At 45.4% G+C, this 22639-nt stretch overlaps 1 protein-coding gene across 1 annotated transcript; it reads left to right on the top strand.

Annotated features, from left to right (window-relative positions):
* Positions 1-12174: 12174 nt before the first annotated feature.
* On the top strand, positions 12175-21430 carry LOC127294498 (uncharacterized). Its single transcript, XM_051324330.1, has 5 exons — positions 12175-12338; positions 12615-12715; positions 18493-20248; positions 20332-20384; positions 21061-21430. The coding sequence occupies exons 2-4, from the start codon at positions 12676-12678 to the stop codon at positions 20363-20365; spliced, it is 1830 nt and encodes a 609-aa protein (XP_051180290.1). The 5' UTR covers positions 12175-12338; positions 12615-12675; the 3' UTR covers positions 20366-20384; positions 21061-21430.
* Positions 21431-22639: the final 1209 nt, after the last annotated feature.

Raw genomic sequence — 22639 nt, 5'->3', positions numbered from 1 at the left:
GCGAAACGCATCCGGGGCTGGGCTTGGTCAGACGAGGACGATGATGATGACGAGGAAGAAGCCTCCGCTGAAGGTCACAGTAGCAGCACCGAGGGATTCGTCGACAGCAGCAATGAGGGCAGCTACCCCAGCGACGGCGAAGACGGCAACATCCCTTAGAATAGGGACCTACTAGCATAGGATTAGCAGTAGCAATCTGTCCCTTTTGCTGAACAATCGGCTTCTCTTTGTAAGAAATCTTATTATCAATGAAAAATTTCTTTTGATTTTGCCGATGTTCTTTATGCTGACTCAGCCGATTTTCCTCATCTGACCTTGACGGTTGTTAGCCTAACCAATGCTCAATGACCAGCGAGACAGGCCAATTCAGTCATCCTTCCGAGTTAACTTCCAAGTTAACTAGCCCTGCCGATGACGATAGCACTGGGTGCAGCCGATCGCAGCAGACCGGCTTCCTTTGATTTTGAGCGGACGTTCCCAAGAGAGCCCCGGAACTGTTGCTGAATCAGCTTGGATGCTGAAACTGATGACTCTGTAACCAAGCATCATTCTTCAGAACAGTTGCAACGTAGAGCCAGCTGATTCCAACAAAATCGGCTCCCAAAGCTAAGAACCTCTCGGGCGAGTCGCCCTCCGAGCCCCATCCAAAGTGAGCCAAATGCGTCGCCATTGGTTTCCACGTTATAATGCAGAAACAGCCGATTCCAACAAAATCGGCTCTCTAGAGCAAAGATATTTCAGGGCGAGCTGCCCCCCGAGCCTTAATCAAGGCGAGAATACCGGCGAGGATGCACAGATCGTTGATCAGCTTTCTTCCACTGAACATCGATGTTGACGTGAACTTTGAGCACATAGCCAGTAGGTCTTGGTCTTGTGTAACCGTACTAGAGTCGATGGCTGCGCATCGGCTTCCAACGTTGGTTGTTCACACGTAGGGTCGACCATCACCTTAGGCCTCCATCACAGTAGGTCTTAATTCTAAAGTCGATGCCCTTGCATCGGCTGTAAAAAAATTTTTTTTTACTGGCCGATTTTTCCTAATCGGCTCCCAGTGTTTCACTGCACACATGTTTACACATGTTTATCTGCACATGTTCATCTGACTATATGCCCCCCGAGCCGAATCTGCCAGGTGACTGCAGATATAGGCTTTGTGGTTAGCCAAGGCACTGTACTGGCACGTCGGCTCCGCGAGGATTCGTGCTGACTTTCATCCGCCGACGTGGCCGCTGCCCAGTAGATCGATGTCAAGCACAAGCAGAACATGTGGTGAAGATAATTTTGGCCGATTGCTGGAATCGGCCTCCATATCCATTGAAGTGCTGACTGAAGGTTCTGCAATGCTCCTTCATAATTTTTGGGGCCGATCACAAGGATCAGCCTCGCCCCGTTTGCTCATCGGTTTGTTCTTGCTACTCGGTCAGGCTGGTGGATAAAACCAGCCCAACCTCTGACTTGATGCGCCTGCTGTCGTACACATTGAGTTCGTCGTAGTATCGTTGATAACTTAGCTCCGTCGGAAGGACGAGCACCATGTTTGTGCCAGCCGATGTTTCATCATCGGCTTTCCTTTGCTTGGGGCGCCACTCCATTTTCCGTGGACGACCCTCTTCATCCAGGGTTCGCTGAACTTTCGCAGCCAGATCAGGTCGTGCCTTCCTTAACGTATGCAAGTATAACCTTTCGGCTTCCTCCAGACCGCGCAATCGCTGAACCCTGCGCTTTTGTGAACGGCTGAGTCCATCAGGGCACCACCTTGGCCGGTGGTACCTGTCTTCTTCTTCTTGTCCCTCGTCTTCTGAATCCTCGAGATCTGCCCAACGAGGTGACTCAGCGCGTTTGCTTTGTGGCGGGAGAGGCCCTAGGCGCTTGAACACAGACACGTTGGCTGCCTCCTTCTTCTTCTGGTTGCATTCTGGGCAATTGCCGATTGTGGGCAATCGGCTCATTCCTGAATCCCAGCAGTGTCTGAAGAAGGGGCAGTCCCAGTGCCTGTCGTTGTCGTCTTGCTCCCTTGATTTTTCCGTGGCACGGCGCTCGTGCTCCTCCTCATCGCGATTGTGCCGACGATGTCTTCTGGCTTCTCTAGCCAGACGATCTCTCTCATCATCATCGCTGGATCGTCGGCGTTGGTCATACTGACTCACATACTTGTTGAGGAGGTGATCAGAGAGGGGTCGCTGATATCTCATGTTCTTCACTTCTCCCTCTGTGACGTAGCGCTTGCCATCATGACGGAGCCGATCGCGTGGAGCGGCCTCCTCTGTGTCCTTGCTACGAGAGCAGCTGCCCTCGTCTCCATCTTTGCCAGAGTGTTTCCCAGGTCCCACCATGTTGATGCTGAATGAGGATCCTGGCTGGCAGCCTTCAGGGTAAGTGCATTCTACCATGTTAACGGCGGGGAAGGGCTGGGTGTCGACCTTCAGGCGTACTGGTTGAAAATTAGACGCCCTTTTTCTATCGCCGCTTGGATGTGCTGACGCCATACCCTGCAGTCGTTGGTGGCATGGGAGAGCGAGTTGTGCCATTTGCAGTATGGCTTTCCGTTCAGCTCTTGCACCGTGGGGAATTTGAGACCTTCAGGAGTCGTCAACTGCTTCTCCTTGAGCAGGAGGTCGAAGATTTGCTCAGTTTTGGTCACGTCAAAATCAAACCCCCGGGGCGGGCCTGGTGGCTTTACCCATTTGCAGGACACGGGGGTTCCTCCCCGAGTCCATTCAGCCACTGCTACCTCTTGATCTCCCGCAGAAACTTCGTCTTCCTCTGCATCGACCAGGACTACTGCACGCTTGAATTTGTCCTGGTACAGGTTCGGGTGGCGCTGTTCATATGCCGACAGTTTCTGAACCATGTGCGCCAGTGAGGGATAGTCTGCTTGGGAGGCCATGTCCTTGAGCGGTGTTGCGAGGCCCGCTACTGCCAACTCGACTGCTTCCTTTTCAGTTATACGAACCGAATAGCATCGGTTCCTAAGATTCCTGAAGCGCTGGATGTATTCTGTCACAGTTTCTCCACGCTTCTGACGTAATTGTGCTAGATCGGCAATGCCGGACTCGGAAGCCTCTGAATGGTACTGCATATGGAACTGTTCTTCCAACTGCTTCCAAGTCCGGATGGAGTCTGGTGGCAACGAGGTGTACCACCCGAAAGCCGATCCCGTGAGGGACTGTGAGAAGAGCCTCACGCATAGCTGATCCGACACTGAGGCCGGTCCTAGTTGCGCCAAATATCGGCCTACGTGCTCGATGGAGCTGGAACCATCTGATCCACTGAATTTGGAGAAATCAGGGAGCCGATATTTAGGTGGTAGCGGGATCATCTCGTAGTCGTCGGGGTACGGCTTGGAATAGCCGATTGCCCTCCTTTTCGGCACCATGCCGAACTGATCTCTCAGTATGGTACTGATCTGATCCGCTGTGCTGGCTGCAGGAGTTGAACTCTGAAGATTCGCCGGGGTGGCGTACTTAGCCAGCCATGTTTGCTTTTCCAGCTCTGAGCCAACTGCAGGAGCTGAGCTCTGGAGGTTCGTCGGGGTGGCGTACTTAGTCAGCCACGCCTGCTTCTCAAGATCTGTTGCTGACGTCCCTCCTGTTTTCCCAGAAGTCCCTGATGTTGTGGCCTGGTTTGTGAGTGCCCAGTTACCACAATCTGGCACATACGTGCACGTGTACCCGTGAGGGATCTCCTTAGGCGCCTCAGGCAAGAACTGGTAGTCACTAGGGTCACCACCGATCTTGTAGACGACGAATGCCGGTGAAGCCGGCACTTCTGGTGCTGCCAACGCAAATGGCAGCGGTGGACGGGACTGGAGTGGCAACTCTCCTTGATGCGTCCCAAGAGCTGGTCCTGACGGCGAGTACTGGTGCCTCATGATCTCCTGGATCACGCGAAGAGCGACACGCTCCAACGTGTTTACCAGGTTCTCAGAGTGGCGGTGTAGCGAGTGAGCCACCAAGTAGTTGATCTCCTGCCGCAGGGACCTGGTGCGTTCCTCCGACGGGCGTAGAGGTCTATCCCATCTAGTGCACCATTAGGCGAGAACCCCTTCCACCTGATGCCATGTGAACGGGTTCTGTGGAAAGAGCCGATGAGGTCGGCTTCGAGGATGACTTTGATCTCGTCATACTTCTTCTTGAGCTCGTCGGTCAGATCCTCGTATGTGACTGGCGTGCCGTCCGCCATCTCAGATGTAGATGGCGATGTGGTTGATGTAGAAGCTTGTCCCACCGGGCGTGCCAGAATGTGTTGACGTCAGAAACCCACCGGCGGGCAGCGACGGGCAACACCGTAGAGCCGGGAACAACCTAGGGCTGCGGCTGGCCGAGGTCCCTCCGAGCGACGGCCCGCAAAGCATTCTGGTCACACGTCCGATGCTGATTGCAAGGGCGTGCCACCTGACCTATACCTGGTCAGGAAGGTGATGAAGATGCCTCGCTTAGTTTCCTGCATGGCATACACGTAAACATTAAATACGAGACTCGATCGGCTCTCAGGTTATCCTGTGAATCGGCTCAAGGAGCCGATCCACCCATGATTCGTACGGGGTGCACGAATATATGGTGGTCCTGCTTGATCAAGATAAAGCTAATTAGATCTACGACGATTTAGGGTTTTCACCGCATAATCGGATCATCCTACTCAGGATTGGGCCTCGCGGCCACGCACGGTGATCATAAGCCGATCCTAGACAAGGCCTAAAAACCAACACGAGGTTGATTCCCGGAACATCCTGTCTAGGACTAGCGAACGACACCCTACGTGCCGCTGGATCCTCCAGCCCCTTGTAAGGCCTAACTATTGCAGATATTAAACTAATCCTTGATGAACAAGGAGCAACCGTAACGGATCAGATCTACTAAATAATGATCAAGCGGGGTGCCGCCCCCACACCTAAGATAGGTGTGAGGGCGGCTAGACATGCAAGGGTTGCACTACGATAGCGTGTTACGCGAAGAACTATGCTAACCCTAACACATCTATGATAACTACGTTGCTCGCCATCAAAAAGGCTTCAGTACGAGCAACGCATGAACAACGTGGAGCTTGTGCTGCCTAGATCGCAAGATGCGATCTAGGCAGCATGTTGCTTACCGGTAGAAACCCTCGAGACGAAGGAGTTGGCGATGCGCCGAGATTGATTTAGTTGGTTGAACGTTGGTTGTTGTTTATTCCATAAACCCTAGATACATATTTATAGTCCAGGGGACTTTCTAACGTGGGAACAATCCCCACCGTGCACGATACAAACTCTAACTTTTAATCTAAGATACAATCTACCATAATTAAAGATACACGGGCAATCTAGCCCAAACTCTCCGTGCAAGGCCGTTTCAGAGATCTTCTACGTGTAATCTTCCAAGCCCATCTCCCTTACGGCCCACCTCCTGATTTGTCCAAAATCTGGTGTTAACAAGACTCTAGCATGCTTTAGCATGCCCTAGCTTGCTCTGGCAGGCCCTGATGATCTTGTGATTATCAGCTGCTTGCTGGTTGCTTGCTATTTCACTATCTGTGCCTGACTGTGGCTTATCTCTGTGTCTGTGTGGCTCATATCTGGTGCTGGTGCATGGTTCTGCTTAGTAACGCATCTACAGATGCTTGTAGTGATCCTCTAGATCATTTGCAAGTGTCTAGGCCATTGGTTGCTTGTGTAATTCATTTATCTGTGTAGCTTGGCTTGATTAAACGGATAAATGAGATGAACTATGATACAATTATGATTCTTTTAATTGCTTGACTTGAGCTAGAGGGATGCCAACCATTGGTTGGGGACCCTAGCTCATTCTGAACCCTTCTGGGTAATGATGTAATGGCTTGGCTTATCTGTTTTGGGTTTGAGGTGACCTGGATAATGAATATTTGCTGTCAAAGGTAGCTCCCCTCTCTGTGGCTTACTGTGGCTTGATAAATGCTTACCATTTGTTCCTCTTTTGGATTTCCAGTAGCTTTTTAGTGTTCAAAAAATTAAATAGACAACCATTTGTCTATATTTCTAATGGTTTGCTAACCAATAGGTGCTAGGTGAGTTGGGCTAGCTGGTTGTGAACCAATCTTTGCTGGATACTTTGATTTGCCAAAGTGGTGATACACTTGGCCAGACAAAGTCTTCCCTTGGGTAAATCCTTTCTAGCCTATATCCTATTTTGCCAGCACCGCTGGTTTACACCAAATGATGATGCTCATAGGGTAATCCTACCCTTTGGCTTGTGTGTGATGCATATGCTTATTTATGAGCAAATCAGATGATTGCTCATATATTTCTGTTTATACCTCACTCCAGCTCCTAGAAAATGGTGTTGGTGTAGTGGTTTTACTTCTCGATGATTTCTTATGCTTGCCCTGCTCCTCCTGGCTAGCTTGTGATGATCTACTCCATCTTGTGCTTGCTCAACAGTTAGCAGTTCTTGGTGGAACTGTTTCTGGAGGATTTCTGGTGGTTTGCTGTTCTTCTTGTTCTAAGCGTTCTTACCATGGTGAAGCTGCTGTCGATGAGCTGCTAGGGTTTTGGCTTGAAATTTTTTATATATGCTCCTCTCCATGATCTCTTGGTCGACATCAATGTCTGGCACCATTTTGCTGACTCTCCCTGGCCTGCGTGATGTTGGGCATGCACCATGCCTTGTGAGCTGCCTGTGTGTTCCCTGGTTGGAACTTGTGTGTGAGTGGATGAGCTCTCGGCTGGTTTGGTGATATCCATCCAAATTTTTGTTTCTTTTCCTAACCTGCACTTGGCTTAATGCCATTTCTATTTGTTGTGTGTGTGTGCAAGGATCAAAATGGATGGTCAAGAAGATCTCAATGCCATGTTGATCAAGAAGTTCTTGAAGATTAAATTGTGTAGTTTAGCATGTTACAATTCCTTGTAATTTTCCTTTTCTTTTTCATTTAATCAATTTCTGAAATGTGTGATGTAATGTTAAATTCATATGAATATTGTAATGACATTGTATTTTTATGTGTGATATCAATAAAGCTCAAGTTTCTCTAATGAGCATTTCATATGAATTTTTATTCTTTTATATTAATAATTTTCCAGTTTATAATATTGTTTTATGAATTATTCATTATTTGAATTATAATATACCTAAATGAGGTTTGAATTTGAAATTCAAACTTAACTTGTTTGAATTCAATCATGCAACTTAAGTTAAAATGTGGATTGTTCCCCTCTCTTCTCGAAACCCTAAGTTAAGATAAGATAGGTCGTCCAAGTTTATCGCACTCTCAAAACCCTAACCCTTTCTGGTGTCCAGAGAGAAACTTGTTCCCCCTTAAGATGTAGTTTGTAATAAAGCGCGAAATTTCCCCAGATTTTACGATGCAATGCACATCCCTTTCTAAATTCTACCCCGCAATCGTCTTGAATCCGGGGATATTACAGCCTCCCCCCTTAAAGAAAACTTCGTCCCGAAGTTGTGGTTGGTAATACCTGAATAACTCCGAATAGGATTTCCTTAGATCTTCCTCTTTCTCCCAGGTGGCTTCCCTCACGGGATGATGTTTCCATTGTATTTTACAGTATTTGGTTGCTCTGTTTTGGAGTTGTTTCCAGTTCTTCTCGAGAATATTGGCTGGTTTCTCGATGTAAGTCAAATCTGGCTGAAGATCTAGGTCTTCATGTGATACTGGCTCATGTGGTGTCTTTAAACATCTCCAAAGTTGTGACACATCGAATACATTGTGTACTTAGGCTAACTTCCCTGGTAACTCCAGTTCAAAGGCTAACCCTCGGTTTTGACTCAATATCTTAAAAGGTCAGATGTATCTTGGGCTGAGTTTCCCCTTTAGTCCAAATCTCTGAAGTCCTTTCATCGGACTAACCTTTAGGTATACCATGTCTCCAACTTTTGGTTCCCATGTCCTCCTTTTCTGATCCGCGTAACTTTTCTATCGGCTTTGAGCTATCTTGAGTCTATCACTAATCACATCGATGATTTGTTGTTTCTCCTTCACATAATCTGGGTTAAACTCTTTGCTTGATCTAGCCTCGTACCAACATATAGGTGATCTACACTTCCTTCCGTACAAATCTTCAAACGGTGCCATCTTGATGCTGCTTTGATAGCTATTATTGTACGAAAACTCTGCTAAAGGTAAGTGTTCTTCCCACGATCCTCCAAAATCTAGGGCACAAGCCCTGAGCATGTCCTCTAGTATCTGGTTTGTCCTCTTAGTCTGTCCTCCCGTTTGAGGATGACAAGCGGTGTTGTATTCCAACTTGGATCCTAAAGCTTCGTGTAGTTGTTTCCAGAAAGCTGATGTGAACACAGATCCTCGATCTGACACTATCTTCTTGGGAACTCCGTGCTTACTCACAATTTCTGATGTAAAGATCTATAAGCTTCTCACATGTATCCTTCTGATTTACCGCTAAGAAATGCGCACTTTTCGTCAACCGGTCCATGATTACCCATATCATGTCCTTCTTCTTAATGGTCATGGGTAGTCCGATGATAAAATCCATACCTAGTTCTTCCCACTTCCACTCCGGAATTGGTAAGGGTTGTAGTGGTCCTGCGGGACTTTGGTGTTCTGCCTTAACTCTCTTACAAGTATGACATTCAGACACATACTGAGCAATCTCCCGCTTCATGTTATTCCACCAAAACAACTCCTTTAAGTCCATGTACATCTTCGTACTTCCAGGATGAATTGAATATGGTGTTTCATTTTCCTGACAGATTTCAATCTCCTCTTCATATGCCCTGATGACTTCATCCTTAGAGTTGTTTACTTTAATGATCACAGTTTGATTACCACAGTTCATAGGGATAGTGGGTATTGGTTTCTCAACCACAGTTAAGTTCATCAAGAGCCCACGAAGCCACTCAGCTTCAACAGTGGCGGTGTCTAGTGTTGTGAGTTTTGCTTCCATTGTGGAACTCGTTAAGATGGTTTTCTTGCAAAACTTCTAGTAAACAGTGCCACCTCCAGGTGTAAACAAATAACCACTCGTGGCCTTAGTATCATCAGCATCAGAAATCTAGTTTGAGTCACTATAACCCTCATGTACACTTGGATACCTAGTATAGTGAATACCATAGCTCGCAGTGCCTTTCAAATAGCAAATGCCAGGCCTTGTGGCACCGGCTAAGTACATAATCTAGCCAATGATTTGAGAATATCTCAATTGATCTCTCGCAATTCTTCAGTTTTTTCGAATTAGCACACTAGGATCATAAGGAGTTCGAGAAGACTTGCAGTCGCTATACTCCAAACGACTCAATATCTTTTCCACATAGTGGGATTGAAGCCATGTAATCCCACCATATATTGTCATCCTTGAGAAGCTTGATGTTTAAGATTACACTAGCTACTCCTAAGTCCTTCATCTCAAATCAACGAGATAGTAACTCTTTGACCTCCTTGATAACAGTAAGACTGGTCCCAAATATTAATATGTCATCAACATAGAGACACAAGATAATTCCCTCGCTCCCAACATGGTGATAGTATACACACTTATCAGCTTCGTTTACGATAAAGCCTTAAGCGTTTAAGGTTCTTTTGAACTTCTCGCGCCATTGTTTAGGTGCTTGTTTAACACCATACAAAGACTTCAATGACTTACACACCTTTCCTTCTCGGCCAGCTACGACAAATTCATTGGGTTAATCCATATAAATTTCCTCATCAAACTCTCAATTTAGGAAAGCTATATCAACGTCCATTTGATGAACGAGAAGATCACGCGAGTCAACCAAGGAAAGTAGTACTTAAATAGTGGTTAATACAGCTACTTGTGAGTATGTATCAAAGAAGTCCTTGCCTTCTTCTGAGTATAATTCTTGATCGCAAGTCGTGCCTTGTACTTTTCAATAGTACCATCAGACCTAAGCTTTTTTCTTGAACATCCATTTACATCCTGTAGGTTTGCACTCAGACGACTAGTAACCTTCCAAGTTCCATTAACTAAGATGGAATCCATCTCTGTACTGACATTTTCATTCTAGTAGTCAGCATCTTGGGATGCACATGCTTCTAAGATAGAAGTGGGAGTGTCATCCACGAGGTACACAATTGAAATCATCACCAAAGAACATTGCAGTCCTATGTCTCTTGCTCCTTTTGGTAGCTTTATTGTTTTCATTCACATGATTATCATAGTGTTCTATCGCAATGGTAGGTTCATGAGTTGTAACTAACTTCTGACTTAATGAATTAGGCATCTCCTAATTTGATGAGCTAGACGTGTCTTTCATGAAAAAGTTGTCATCAAAGAAAGTCACATTATTCAACTCTATAATAGTACCAATATGCATGTTGGATACCCCAGATTTTACTATCAAAAATCTATAGCCAATGGTATGAAACACATATCCCAATTGAACACAGTCCACGGTTTTTGGTCCAAGCTTGCGTTTCTTGGGTATTGGCACATTCATTTTCGCCAAACAAGCCAACTCCATAAATAGGAGAGTTTCAACATTTTTCCTTTCCCATTTCTCAAAAGGAGTAATTGTTTTATTTTTTGTGGAAACATGTATTAGGACATGACACGTGGTTATTATCGTCTCCCTCCACTATACTTTAGATAGACTCGATGTATCTAACATGTCGTTAACCAAATCAGTTAGAGTCTTTCAGCCACCCCATTTGACCAGGGTGAGTAGGGAGACGTCATCTCATAGAAAATACCATGCTCTGCACAAAAAAAATCAAACTTGTTGGAAAAATACTCTACATCACGATCAGACCTAAGCAGTTTAATCTTTCGGTCAAGTTGATTTTATGTTTCAGATTTATAGATTTTAAAGTGATTAAATCCTCATCTTTAGTTTTAGAAGATATACATAACAATATGGAAATATCAAATGGAGTTATCAACTAAACTTACAAAGTATTTTTTTTCACGTTTTATCAATTCGCCATTCATTTCGCGTATACGCGAGTACCACGGTAAAATATTGTTCACCACTCCTGCCACCAGGCACTAGCAGTAGCAGGGATAGGAAAAGCGAAGTGGGCAGAAAGTTTTTGTCACCCCCGGACGTGAATTTTTGGCTCACAGGGACGCGCGTACCCTAAATCTTTGTGGTTTCGGGCGACTTCATGATCCGTGGACAAAGTAGCGAGTTTTAAATGCAGGGACCCACCAGTCTGCTATACATAAATTAAAAAGGAGAAATACGGGTGCAATACGCATTGATTAACCATGGCTGCCGTCACTAGAACAGACCGAAACAGAATCAACATCCCGTGCTACTGACGCAACCGAGTTTTTTTTTCCATATGATCCATAAATTAAATTTCGGAGGTTAATATATTTTTAAATATGATCAAGAATTTAAGCAGAACAAAATTTTCTTGCATAATGCGGCATTTCTTACACGGTTTACAGATACAGATTGTGAACTACAATTTTTTCTTCAGAAAACAATCTATTGATTCAGACATTTATAGTTGAGATCCCTTGAATAAAATAGCTAATTATGGAACCAAAAAATTGGTGGATCAAGAAAATGGATATATGAACAATAAAAATTTCCGCAACATGAAAAAAAGAGTACAACGCATCATCTGGATCCCTTTTTCACATCATCTGGATATATGTCTCAAAGTCACACGTTATGAACACAAAAAGCAATGCAGTTTTCTGTATTTCTCGAAAAAAAAAGTTTTCTGTAGGAATAAAATCTGCAATATTAACAAAGAACCATAATACAGATCCAAGATACATGAACACCACAGATGATGTAAACAGAGAATATCAGAATCCATTAGAAGGATTCAATGAAACAGATCTGAGACTTGAGAAAAAGATCGGATGTGTAACATTCGGACCATCAAAAGCATTTTTGGCATCGATTCCTCGAGGAAAACCGTAGAGTAGGCCAATGAGTGGCTGGGGGGCCGGATCTGGTCACAACTTCGCTGGTGGATCACTTCTCGGTGGTGGCGTCGCGATGGAGTTGTAGCCGGCCGTGGAGGGGAAGAAGATGACGAATGGCCCTGCGACTGTGTAAATCCTGACGGCAGAGCATGGATCTATGGATGGCTTTGGTGTCGGCGACATGATGGATGAATCGGAGATAGGTTCTTGGTTTGGAGATGATACAGGAGGCTGAAGCGAACAATGGCGACTGAATCTGGGAAGGAGACGGGTGAAAAGGGAAAACGGGCGGGCACATTGTGGGTCCTTTGTTCGCTTAATACAACGGGAATACACAACAGTTAACGCTGCGGGATACGAGTAACGAGCGGTCAGATTCAGGGGGCTGTCTCCCTGGGTGCTCCACCGTAATTCTCTGTCACCCCCCCCCGCCCTACATTACCGCTACAGCTACACCGAGAGACCGAGCAGAAGAAGGAAGCAGGACGGCGACGCAGGTCGGCAGGTGAGTTCCTCCGCTCATCTAGCCTTCTTCTTCCTCTCTCTCTCTCTCCTCTCTCTCTCTCTCTCTTACGTGACCCAGCAGAATCCTTCCTGCATCGCTTCTCTCTCCCGTGGGTCCCCTGACTGCCCTCTCTCCTCCCCTCTCCCATGGACATGGTGGCTCCTCGCCGTTGCTTGTTCTAGTAGTATCATGGAAGCCCTAGAAATTTAGCACTCTAAAATCGCGAATCCCCTTCATGGCCGCCCACAAACTTTAATCTCTTCTTGCTTCTTGAAGGTCGATTTGGAGCTGTAGCCAGAGCCTGGTAGCAAACCAGATCAAGACCGAGGTATTGTGCATGCACAGATCAATTCACCCCTTCTTTTATCAGTCTTGCTGTACGTGCTATTCCCTGTAATGCGAACTTTGTTTCCTAGGCTGTGTTAATATGATTGCTAGTATTATTCTTCTGCCGCCACCTTAAAAAAAGGGTCAGTTTACACTCGAAAAAAAAAGGGGTCAGCTGACTGTGAACTAATCTAGTTTTCAGTCCGGTGAGATCAGCCTGTTTGTGTATTCATTTCTTGTTGCTTTTATTGATTGGTTAGCCTTAACTATTAGAACCGTTTCTTGTGTTTTAATCAAAGTGGGTTGCTGACCACGTACCATATTTAGCAAGATTCATCTGTTATAAAAGCGACAAGCAAATAACGAAGAACGAAACAAGAACACACGCAGGGGATACAAGATTTAACGTGGAAAACCCCTTCCAACACAGAAGGGGAAAAAACCACGGGCGCCAGCCAGCAAAACTTCACTATATTGGGAGGTGTTTACAAACGCCGTGGGTTATCTTATAATCTGATAAACCCTAGCCGGCGGCTTACAAGATGTATATATAGGCGGTGCCAACGATCCGTACCGTACCGCGGGGGCCTGCCGCCCCCCGCACCCCCCGCAGGCGTCCCTGTAGGGCACGACGTATGGGCTGACTACTCTACGCTTCGGCCCAAGCCTCCGGCAACGGGCCTCGCTCCGCTCGTCAGAAGTTAGCCTCCCTTTAGTATATGAATTTGGATCACAATACAACAAACTCCACCTTGAGACAAATTCCATCCTGTAGCATGAACTTCAACAATCTCCTGAACAACAAAGGAAAAACACTTGCTGGCGCCAATAGCCACTTGGGCTAAACAGTTATACCAACCAAGCTTGAGCAAAGCTCAAACTTGGAAACAGGAACTGGCTTTGTCATCATATCAGCAGGATTATCATGAGTACTTATCTTGCATACCTTCAGTTTACCTTGAGCAACAATGTCGCGAATATAATGGTACTTGATATCAATGTGCTTTGTCCTCTCATGGAACATTTGATCTTTAGTAAGGTATATTGCACTTTGACTGTCAGAAAACAAGTTAATGCAAGAATCATCTCCACAAAGCTCAGCATACAAACCTTTCAACCAAACAGACTCTTTACCAGCTTCATTAATTGCTATATATTCTGCTTCGGTCGTAGATTGGGCAACAACAGATTGTAACGTTGCATTCCAACTCACAGCACATCCACCAACAGTGAACACATAACCTGTGAGGGATCTTCTCTTATCCAAATCGGCAGCAAAATCTGAATCCACATAGCCTACGAGTCCCTCACCGGTCTTGGCAAACTTCAAGCAAGCTTTAGATGTGCCACGAAGGTACCTGAAAATCCACTGAACAGCTCTCCAATGTTCTTTACCAGGATCAGCTAGGTATCGACTAACCAAACTCATAGCATATGATAAATCAGGACGAGAACAAACCATGGCATACATCAAAGAACCAACATCACTAGAATATGGAACTCGAGACATGTACTCAATATCTTCATCAGTACTAGGACATTGCAATGCTGACAATTTGAAGTGAGAAGCAATTGGTGTACTAACAGGCTTTGCATCATGCATATTAAAACGATGAAGAACTTTCTGAATGTAATTTTGCTGACTAAGAAATAACACACTAGATTTTCTGTCTCTTGTAATTTCCATACCTAGTATTTTCTTAGCAGCACCAAGATCCTTCATCTCAAACTCACTACTTAATTGTGACTTTAAAGTAGTGATCTCTTTCTTGCTCTTGGCAGCAATCAACATATCATCAACATATAACAGCAAGTATATTGGTGATCCATTAACAAACTTGATATAAACACAACTATCATACTTAGATCTCTTAAACTCATGTGCAAGCATAAACGAATCAAACCTTTTATACCACTGTCTTGGAGACTGTTTCAAACCATAAAGGGACCTCTTCAACTTGCAAACAAGATCCTCCTTACTGTGCACAACAAAACCTTCAGGCTGGTCCATGTATATCTCCTCCTCAAGCTCACCATGCAGAAAAGCAGTCTTTACATCTAGCTGCTCAAGCTCAAGATCACGCATAGCCACAATACCAAAGAATGCACGAATGGAACTATGCTTCACAACCGGAGAGAATACATCATTATAATCAATACCTGGAATTTGGCTAAAACCTTTTGCTACTAACCTTGCCTTATACCTCGGAGGCTCATTAGGAGACAAACCTTCCTTTCTTTTAAATATCCACTTACAGCGGACAGCCTTCTTTTGTTTAGGCAAGGGCACAACATCCCATGTGCCATTCTTGTCAAGCGATTGCATCTCCTCTTGCATAGCAGAAATCCACTTCACGCGGTCAACGGATGCAACGGCCTCAGTATATGTAGCAGGTTCAGTATCATGCTCCACCTGTCCAGCACAACTCAAAGCATGATGAACAAGATTACATTCTTCAATTAAACGAGGACGTGGACCTTTGTTACGCCTCGGTCTATCAACAGCAATGGAACTATTTGTTTGCTGCAAAACAGGTGGTGATTGCTGAACAACAATGTTATCAATTTCAGCAACATCATTTTCTTTCTCCTCCACGTGCTCCACCTGCACGCTAATCCTCTGTTGTTCATCATCAGAATTATCAGAAAAATCAACAAAGCATCGTAACAACATCTGTAGATGAACTCTTATAAAACATAACAGCCTCATTAAAGACAACATTCCTGCTATGCAAAACTTTCTTAGTTTCAGGATTTCATAACTTGTATGCCTTAACTCCTGAACCATAACCAAGAAACACACACTTAACAGCCCTAGGCTCTAGCTTTCCATTATCAACATGAGCATAAGCAGTGCAACCGAAAACTCTCAACTGTGAATAATCAGCAGGTGAACCAGACCATACCTCAATAGGAGTTTTCTTATCAAGCGGAATACAAGGTGACCTGTTTATCAAGTAACAAAGTGTGGAGGTCGCTTCAGCCCCGTAAACGTCTATGCATACCAGCATTAGACAACATGCGGCGAGCCTTGGAGATGATGGTTCTGCTCATCCTCTCCGCCACACCATTCTCACGAGGAGTATATGGGATGGTGTGGTGCACGACAATGCCTTCTGCCGCTGCAATAATCATTGAAAACAGTAGAACAAAACTCCATGCCATTGTCGATTTAAGCAATTTAACTTTCTTTTCTGTTTGCTTCTCTACCATAACTTTCCACTTTCTAAAAGCATCAAACACATCAGATTTATGTTTCAGAAAGAAAGGCCACACTTTTCTGGAGTAATCATCTATGATAGTAAGCATGTAATTTGCACCACCAAGAGAAGTCTTGCGGGAAGGTCCTCACACATCAGCATGTACATAATCTAAAATCCCTTTAGTGGTATGAACGGAAGCATTGAATTTAACTCTTTTATGCTTACCAAAAATGCAGTGCTCACAGAACTCAAACTTACTCAAATTGCAGCCATCTAGCAGGTCTCTCCTGTGCAATTCTGTCATGCCATGTTCACTCATATGTCCAAGACGCATATGCCAGAGATTACTTTTACCAGGTTCATCAGGAATAACAGCAGCAGCAATACCAGACAAAGTGCTACCTCTAAGAACATATAACTTTGCAGAATTCATATCACCAATCATGTGAACGAGAGAACCTTTTGATACCTTCAGAACTCCGCGAGAACCGGACTGTTTGTACCCGTCAACATCAAGGGTACTGAGAGAGATCAAATTTCTGGCCATGCCAGGTATGTGTCTCACATCTGTCAGAGTGCGTGTCATGCCATCATGCATCTTGATCTGAACGGAGCCAATGCCCACGATCTCACGTGGGTTGTAATCTCACATACGCAAAACATCCCCACACTGCACAAACTCATAAGAACTGAACCAGTCTTTGTTACAGCAAATATGAAACGAACATGCAGAATCAAGGATCCACTCATCATTACCAAAAACACAACCAGCAAACACAACTAGGCAATCGCCATCAGAATTATCACTGGAAACAACAGCAGCCTTACCATCACCCTCAGATTTGTTTTTCGGTTGGCAAGTACCGTTTCTTTTCTCTTTGTTCTGCAACTTCCAACAATCATCAATATTGTGGCTAGTTTTCTTACGGATTTGCAGAACTTACCATCTCGTCCCTTGGACTTTGAGCGACCTCTGTCGGTCTTGCTCTTATCTCTGTTGTAGTTGTTGTAGTTGTTGTTTCTGTTCTCGGTCCTGCCTCGGACTGCGGTGCTTCGCCTTAGATGACGAACCCTCTGCTGCACCATAGATTTCATCTTTTCCCTCTGCTGGAGGGCCTCATAAACTTCGGCAAGGGTTAGTTCATCACGACTGTATAACAAGGTGTCTCGAAAATTCGCAAAAGAATTAGGCAACGAGACTAACAGTATAAGAGCTAGATCCTCATCATCATATTTTACCTCCATGGATAGCAAATCAGAAACGATCTCTTTAAAGATCGATAGGTGATTCATCATTGACGCACCTTCTTGCAGCTTGTGCGAGAACAACTTCATCTTCACGTGCATCTTACTGGTTAGATCTTTGGACATGCAGATCGATTCCAGTTTCAACCACAGCGCCGCTGCGGATTTCTCAGCTAGCACTTCCTGCAAGATATTGTTGGATAGATGAAGCTGAATTAATGAAAAAGCCTTACGGTCTTTCCTCTTTTCATCGTCGGTCCAGGTCTTGGCATCTTTCTTGCCAAAACCATCAAGAGCTTCATCCAGATCAGAAGATTGGGTAAGTATCGTCCTCATCTTCACTTGCCACAGAGAAAATCTCGTGGTGTAATCCAGCTGCGGTAGATCGAACTTCAAGGAAGACATGTCGCAAAACCCTAGATTGAAACACGGGCTCTGATACCACTTGTTATAAAAGCGACAAGCAAATAACGAAGAACGAAACAAGAACACACGCAGGGGACACAAGATTTAACGTGGAAAACCCCTTCCAACACAGAAGGGAAAAAAACCACGGGCGCCAGCCAGCAAAACTTCACTATATTGGGAGGTGTTTACAAACGCCGTGGGTGATCTTATAATCTGATAAACCCTAGCCGGCGGCTTACAAGATGTATATATAGGCGGTGCCAACGATCCGTACCGGCTTGGGCCGAAGCGTAGCGTAGTCAGAAGTTAGCCTCCCTTTAGTATATGAATTTGAATCACAATACAACATCATCAATGACCGTACCGCATTTAGCAAGCATTGCTCTAACCTTCTGCTATATTAGGTTATAGCATCCATGTAAATATCTTGTACGTTTTCCATGCAAGGCTCCAACAAATAATGAATATTTCAGAATTATCCACTGCGCAAACATGAATGGAGAATTAAAGGCTTTTGAAGAAAATCAGTTTCATTGTTACTTTTCTTGTTTGCTTAAGACCTATTCGTTGAAGAAACTATACAAAGTCGATCATGCAAATATGCTACTGGACGATCTATTTATCACACAAAGATAATTATATCTTGCTGAAAATTCGCATTGAAAATTCACTTCTGACAGTAAGGCACACTGCATTATAAAAACTATTGTATTTATATACATATGTTAGACAGGATAGTCCAAGGTTGAGTGACCATCAACACCAGCTTAATCCATTATATTACTGAGGACTTAAGAGATTATAACAGAGATACCATTGGAATCCTAATTGTGTGGGAGCGTGATCAGCCACCTACTAATCTTGCTACATTAGAATCGTAAAATCTTTCAGGTTTAACAGTTACTGGATGTGTATCTGGTCTTTCTGCATTTGTTCGTGCCTGTTATTCACACTTTTTGTTGTTGTTTCAGGTTCATCGATGACGGTAGTGGATTACATTGACTTGGATGATGATGCGTGTTTTGTGAAAGTAGATTTTGTTGATTTGAGCACTGACGAAGATAGTGTTGAAAAAGATGGCAATGTTCCAGAAGATGACAATGTTGCTAGGTCTGAAAATGTGGCTAAAGCTTCAGTATCATCGTCAATTTCAGAAGAAGATGCTATTCCTATGATGCCCTTGTCAAAGTTAGAACAGGAGCATGCTGCTACAGCATCCTTGTCAATTGTAGGACATGGTGCTGCCACAGCCTCAGTAATGGAAGAAGAGAGTATGCAGCCTGAACATCAGAAGTTTCTCACGACAAGCGATGCTGCAAAAGAGGCCACACGTTCTGAAAATCATGGGCTTATTGCAGCAGGTCATTTGGTGGGCGAAGTTATGCAGTCTGAACATGAACAAGTTGCTGCCACTTCCATGTTGTTGTCAAAACAAGGTGCTATCACATCGTCATTAAAGGAAGACAGTTTCATGCAGTTTGGCAAACAGGTGTTTGTTGTGGCGCTTGATCACGCGAAAGAGGCTACACAATCTGAAAGTACAGTGAAGGCTGCTGGGTCGCCGTCGATGACAGAAAGAGGTACTACCTGCAAAGTTCACCGTGTGGGACAACTATATCAGATGATTGGATGCCCTTACATCATAGGAGATGGCTTAGATTTATACTCTTCCCATGGTGGAGGCCACCCACAAGGTGAACCTGGTTCCAGCACACTACTGTGCACCAAATCAGAAGTATCAATCAGGGTGAGAGGAGTTGCTGGGAATGCTATGGGCAGCACAGGAATCAACAATATCCATGCCCAGGAAAAACCAGATCAGAACTGTGATTTTGAGGCAGAAGCAGAAGCAGAAGCACTCTGCCAGGAAGTGAGCCAGGATGTTTTTGCTATGTCCCTGTCTCCTCAGGACAAAGAGAAGAAAATCATTCAGCTTAGGAAATTCTATGACAGGAAAGGAAAGAAACAAGTGAATGCCTCTGCCACAGAACACAACAGGCAGTTGAGGATTGTCCATAGTAATAGAGTGTTACCACCGCTGCACAATGGAAATGTCCTTAATGGTGAAGTTGTGGTGTCCACCTACCAAGGATGCAGGACATCCCAAGGAAATACAGTGCATGACAAGGTCCACAACAATGATTCACAGGGCTGCATGGTTGAAGGCTGTACAAATGGTGCACATGGAAGCACACCTCTATGCGTTTTCCATAATTCAAGGCCGCACAAAAGGTGCTGCGCAGTTGTTGGGTGCACGAAGGCAGCATCATCATGTAAAAGCAGTGTAGGCCGCACAGACCGTTGTATTAAGCACGGAGGTGGCAAGAGGTGTAAATATGATGGTTGTGGGAAAGGTGCTCAAGGAAATACAGATTACTGTATTACGCATGGCGGGGGAAGGCGATGCAAGTCTCAAGGATGCAGGAAGAGTGCGCAAGGGCGAAGTGATTATTGTGTCGAACATGGCGGCGGCAGACGCTGCAAGTATGAAGGATGTAGCGAGAGCAGAACATGTATGAAAGGTTTCTGCTCTACGCACATAACATATACTTTGAGTGGGAATAATTCTGGTCATGAAATGCTGCCAGAACCAGCACCAGCGTGTTGGGCCAAGAAAGCAGAACGATCCAAAGGAAGAAAGTCTTGCTCAGTGGCTGGAGGAAGGGCTCAGAAAAGGCAGAACACCAATGATTATGTGTTAGCATTAGAAGCTTCAGTGTCATCGAGGTTTGAAATTTGTTAATAATTTACGTATGAGTTAACCAATTTTATTTTTTCACTCATAAATATCGTTTGCAACATATTTCCAGACGGCAGAGGAAAAGGCAGAGTTTTATTTGTTAGAACAGTATGCAAAAGCACAGTGAGTAAAGAACTCCTCATCTTGTTTGTAGTTTAAGTTTCTTCCACTTACAGTTCTCTTGGTTGAGTAGGTGGTGTCTGAAATGATGAGCACTTTTAGTTGTGTATACATAAATATTGGCTTTTTGTTCAATGGGTGCAGAGAACATAAAAATAGCACGACAGGGGAACTATTGGTTACACTTTACTTCTAGCATCATTGCATCTGTGACCCACAGAGTTGGTATTTCGTGAAAAGTATATCTCCTTTGTTTTTCGATAAAGATCTCCTTTGTTAAATATGGCTTATATGGGTGACAAAAAACCCATGTGCAACGCTTTCATTCTTAGTGAAGCACAAGCTGGTTTTCGCATCTCAGCTTCCTTTCAGTTTCAACCATGTAGTTTGAAGAGTGATCCGGAGGTGGCTGACATCCGGTTGTACAAATCCACTTCCACTAGGGGGTAGTCACCATCTGTTTCGCGGGTCTTCTCGGATTATCCTTGCCCATAGGCCAATGTAAATAGTTTGTGCAAATTCTCTTCTTCTAATTGAAAGGCAGTCCTCCAGCCAGTTTAATCAAAAAGATAAAGTGAAATTCCGGCTCTGTGAATGAGTTAAGTTCAATCGGGTAAATATCAACTACGCACACTCGATACATTCTAATGACTGTTGTGCTCACTTGTCACTTTAATAGGCAAACAACTCGCATGATGAGCTTGGAGAGTGGCCTCCCAGCAGGGCCTCCACTCCTACTACGGTACTGAAGTTCTGATGGCGGAGGTTTACACCTGGATCACAGTCCCCCTTATTTTGTGATGAGCTTGCTGTCAAGATGGTAAAAGGCACATCTAGTCCATGATGAATAGCTGGAGTCTGAACTATAGTTAGTCTGAACTAGTAGTAAGTAGTTAAAATAACTACTAAGGGTAACAGGAGCTGAGACATCTAGGCTGAAGATATTTTCACGTAAGGTAGAAACAATCTCTGGGCTAAGCAATGTTTCTGTTCGAACACATGCGTATGAATTGGCTGCTTGTTTGGTTTGAACTGAGATATTCAGAAAAGCCCGCTTCTTCCATGATTAATCTATAAAACTCGATGTGGCATCCACAGTTCTAATATTTAGTTTATCGAATTCTAGCACGGCATCTCTGAAACACTTCGGTTGAGGAAAGAAACGGCACCTTTAAAGCTAGTAGCTAAAATTTTAAGACGATGAATTTGAGATTTCTCCTGCACAACAACTGGTTCTGATCCGTGGATGTTTTAGTCAAGCGCCAAGTGCTTCCGGCAGAAGAGGCCGCCCTTGATACACTTGTGTTCCTGTAGGCGGGCGAGGAACAGCTTCGTCACATCCAGCACTCCGCATTGCAGCTCCACCATTTGCAGAACGGTACCCACGGTGTCCTGTACTTGCACACATCTGACCAGCCAGACGAATTAACACATGTTCTTATCATACGAAAGGAAGAATCGAGAAGAATCAAATAGACAAAGAAGGCAGTGAAATGGATCTTGCCGACACGACTGAAAGATGACCGTTGGAACGAGCTCCTTCGACTGGAAGGGCGACGCGGTGGGCGATTTCGCGGCCCCCTCCCTCGCCGAGCGCCGGCGAGGCCCCCCTGTGTGTTCCCCGCCGTCGCCGGCGGCGCCCCAAGGTCGGTCGCGGTTCTGGGCCTTGGCAGGGGAAAGTTCCGACGAGGAGGAGGAAGATCTGGCGCAGCTAGAGGTGCCGGAGTCGCCCGTGCCCTCCAGATCTGGCCCAACTTCGGCGTGCCTAGGTGATTTTCTTGACCCCGCGTGGACCAGGGTGGGTAGCGCGAGGCTGCGGGGAGGTCGCCGCAGAGCGTGGGCGCCGGGCGGTCGCGGCTCGCGGTTTCGGGCGGCGGCCGGAGCAGCTACAACTCGACCTCCAGGGACTCGGGGCGGCACGGAGGTGGCCAAGGATCCGCAGATCCAGCCGCGGCCTGTGGGGATCTCCGGTGTGGCACCAGGCGCGGCTGATCTGTCGTCGGCGTGCGCCGGCGAGGAGCGGGCGGCGTCGTCAGGGCCTCCAGTCAACGGTGAGGGTGGGTCAGTGCCGTTGGTCGTCAGCGTGGCGGGCCCGAGAATGGTGGGCCCCATTGTCCCCACTCCCAGTGTTTCTGGCGCTGGGGCCGTTCGTGGGCCCGTAGACGTCTCTCTCCTGGAGGTGGGCCGTGGACAGGCAGGGCATGTGGCCTCCCAAAGGCCCAGCCCAGCTATTCAGCCCAGCCCAAGTGTGGACGGCG

The sequence above is a fragment of the Lolium perenne genome, chromosome 4, assembly GCF_019359855.2.
Source record: "Lolium perenne isolate Kyuss_39 chromosome 4, Kyuss_2.0, whole genome shotgun sequence".
NCBI classification, from domain to species: Eukaryota; Viridiplantae; Streptophyta; class Magnoliopsida; order Poales; family Poaceae; genus Lolium; species Lolium perenne.
Note: the sequence above shows the minus strand (reverse complement) of the source record. Positions and strands in the feature narration are given on the sequence as shown.

Excerpts from the sequence above, each read along its gene's own strand:
- LOC127294498 (XM_051324330.1), top strand. The coding sequence starts at position 12,676 with ATGCACAGATCAATTCACCCCTTCTTTTATCAGTCTTGCT. Across the intron at positions 12,716-18,492 it reads CTTCTTTTATCAGTCTTGCT|GTTCATCGATGACGGTAGTG; the intron begins GTACGTGCTATT and ends TTGTTGTTTCAG. Across the intron at positions 20,249-20,331 it reads GAAGCTTCAGTGTCATCGAG|ACGGCAGAGGAAAAGGCAGA; the intron begins GTTTGAAATTTG and ends ACATATTTCCAG.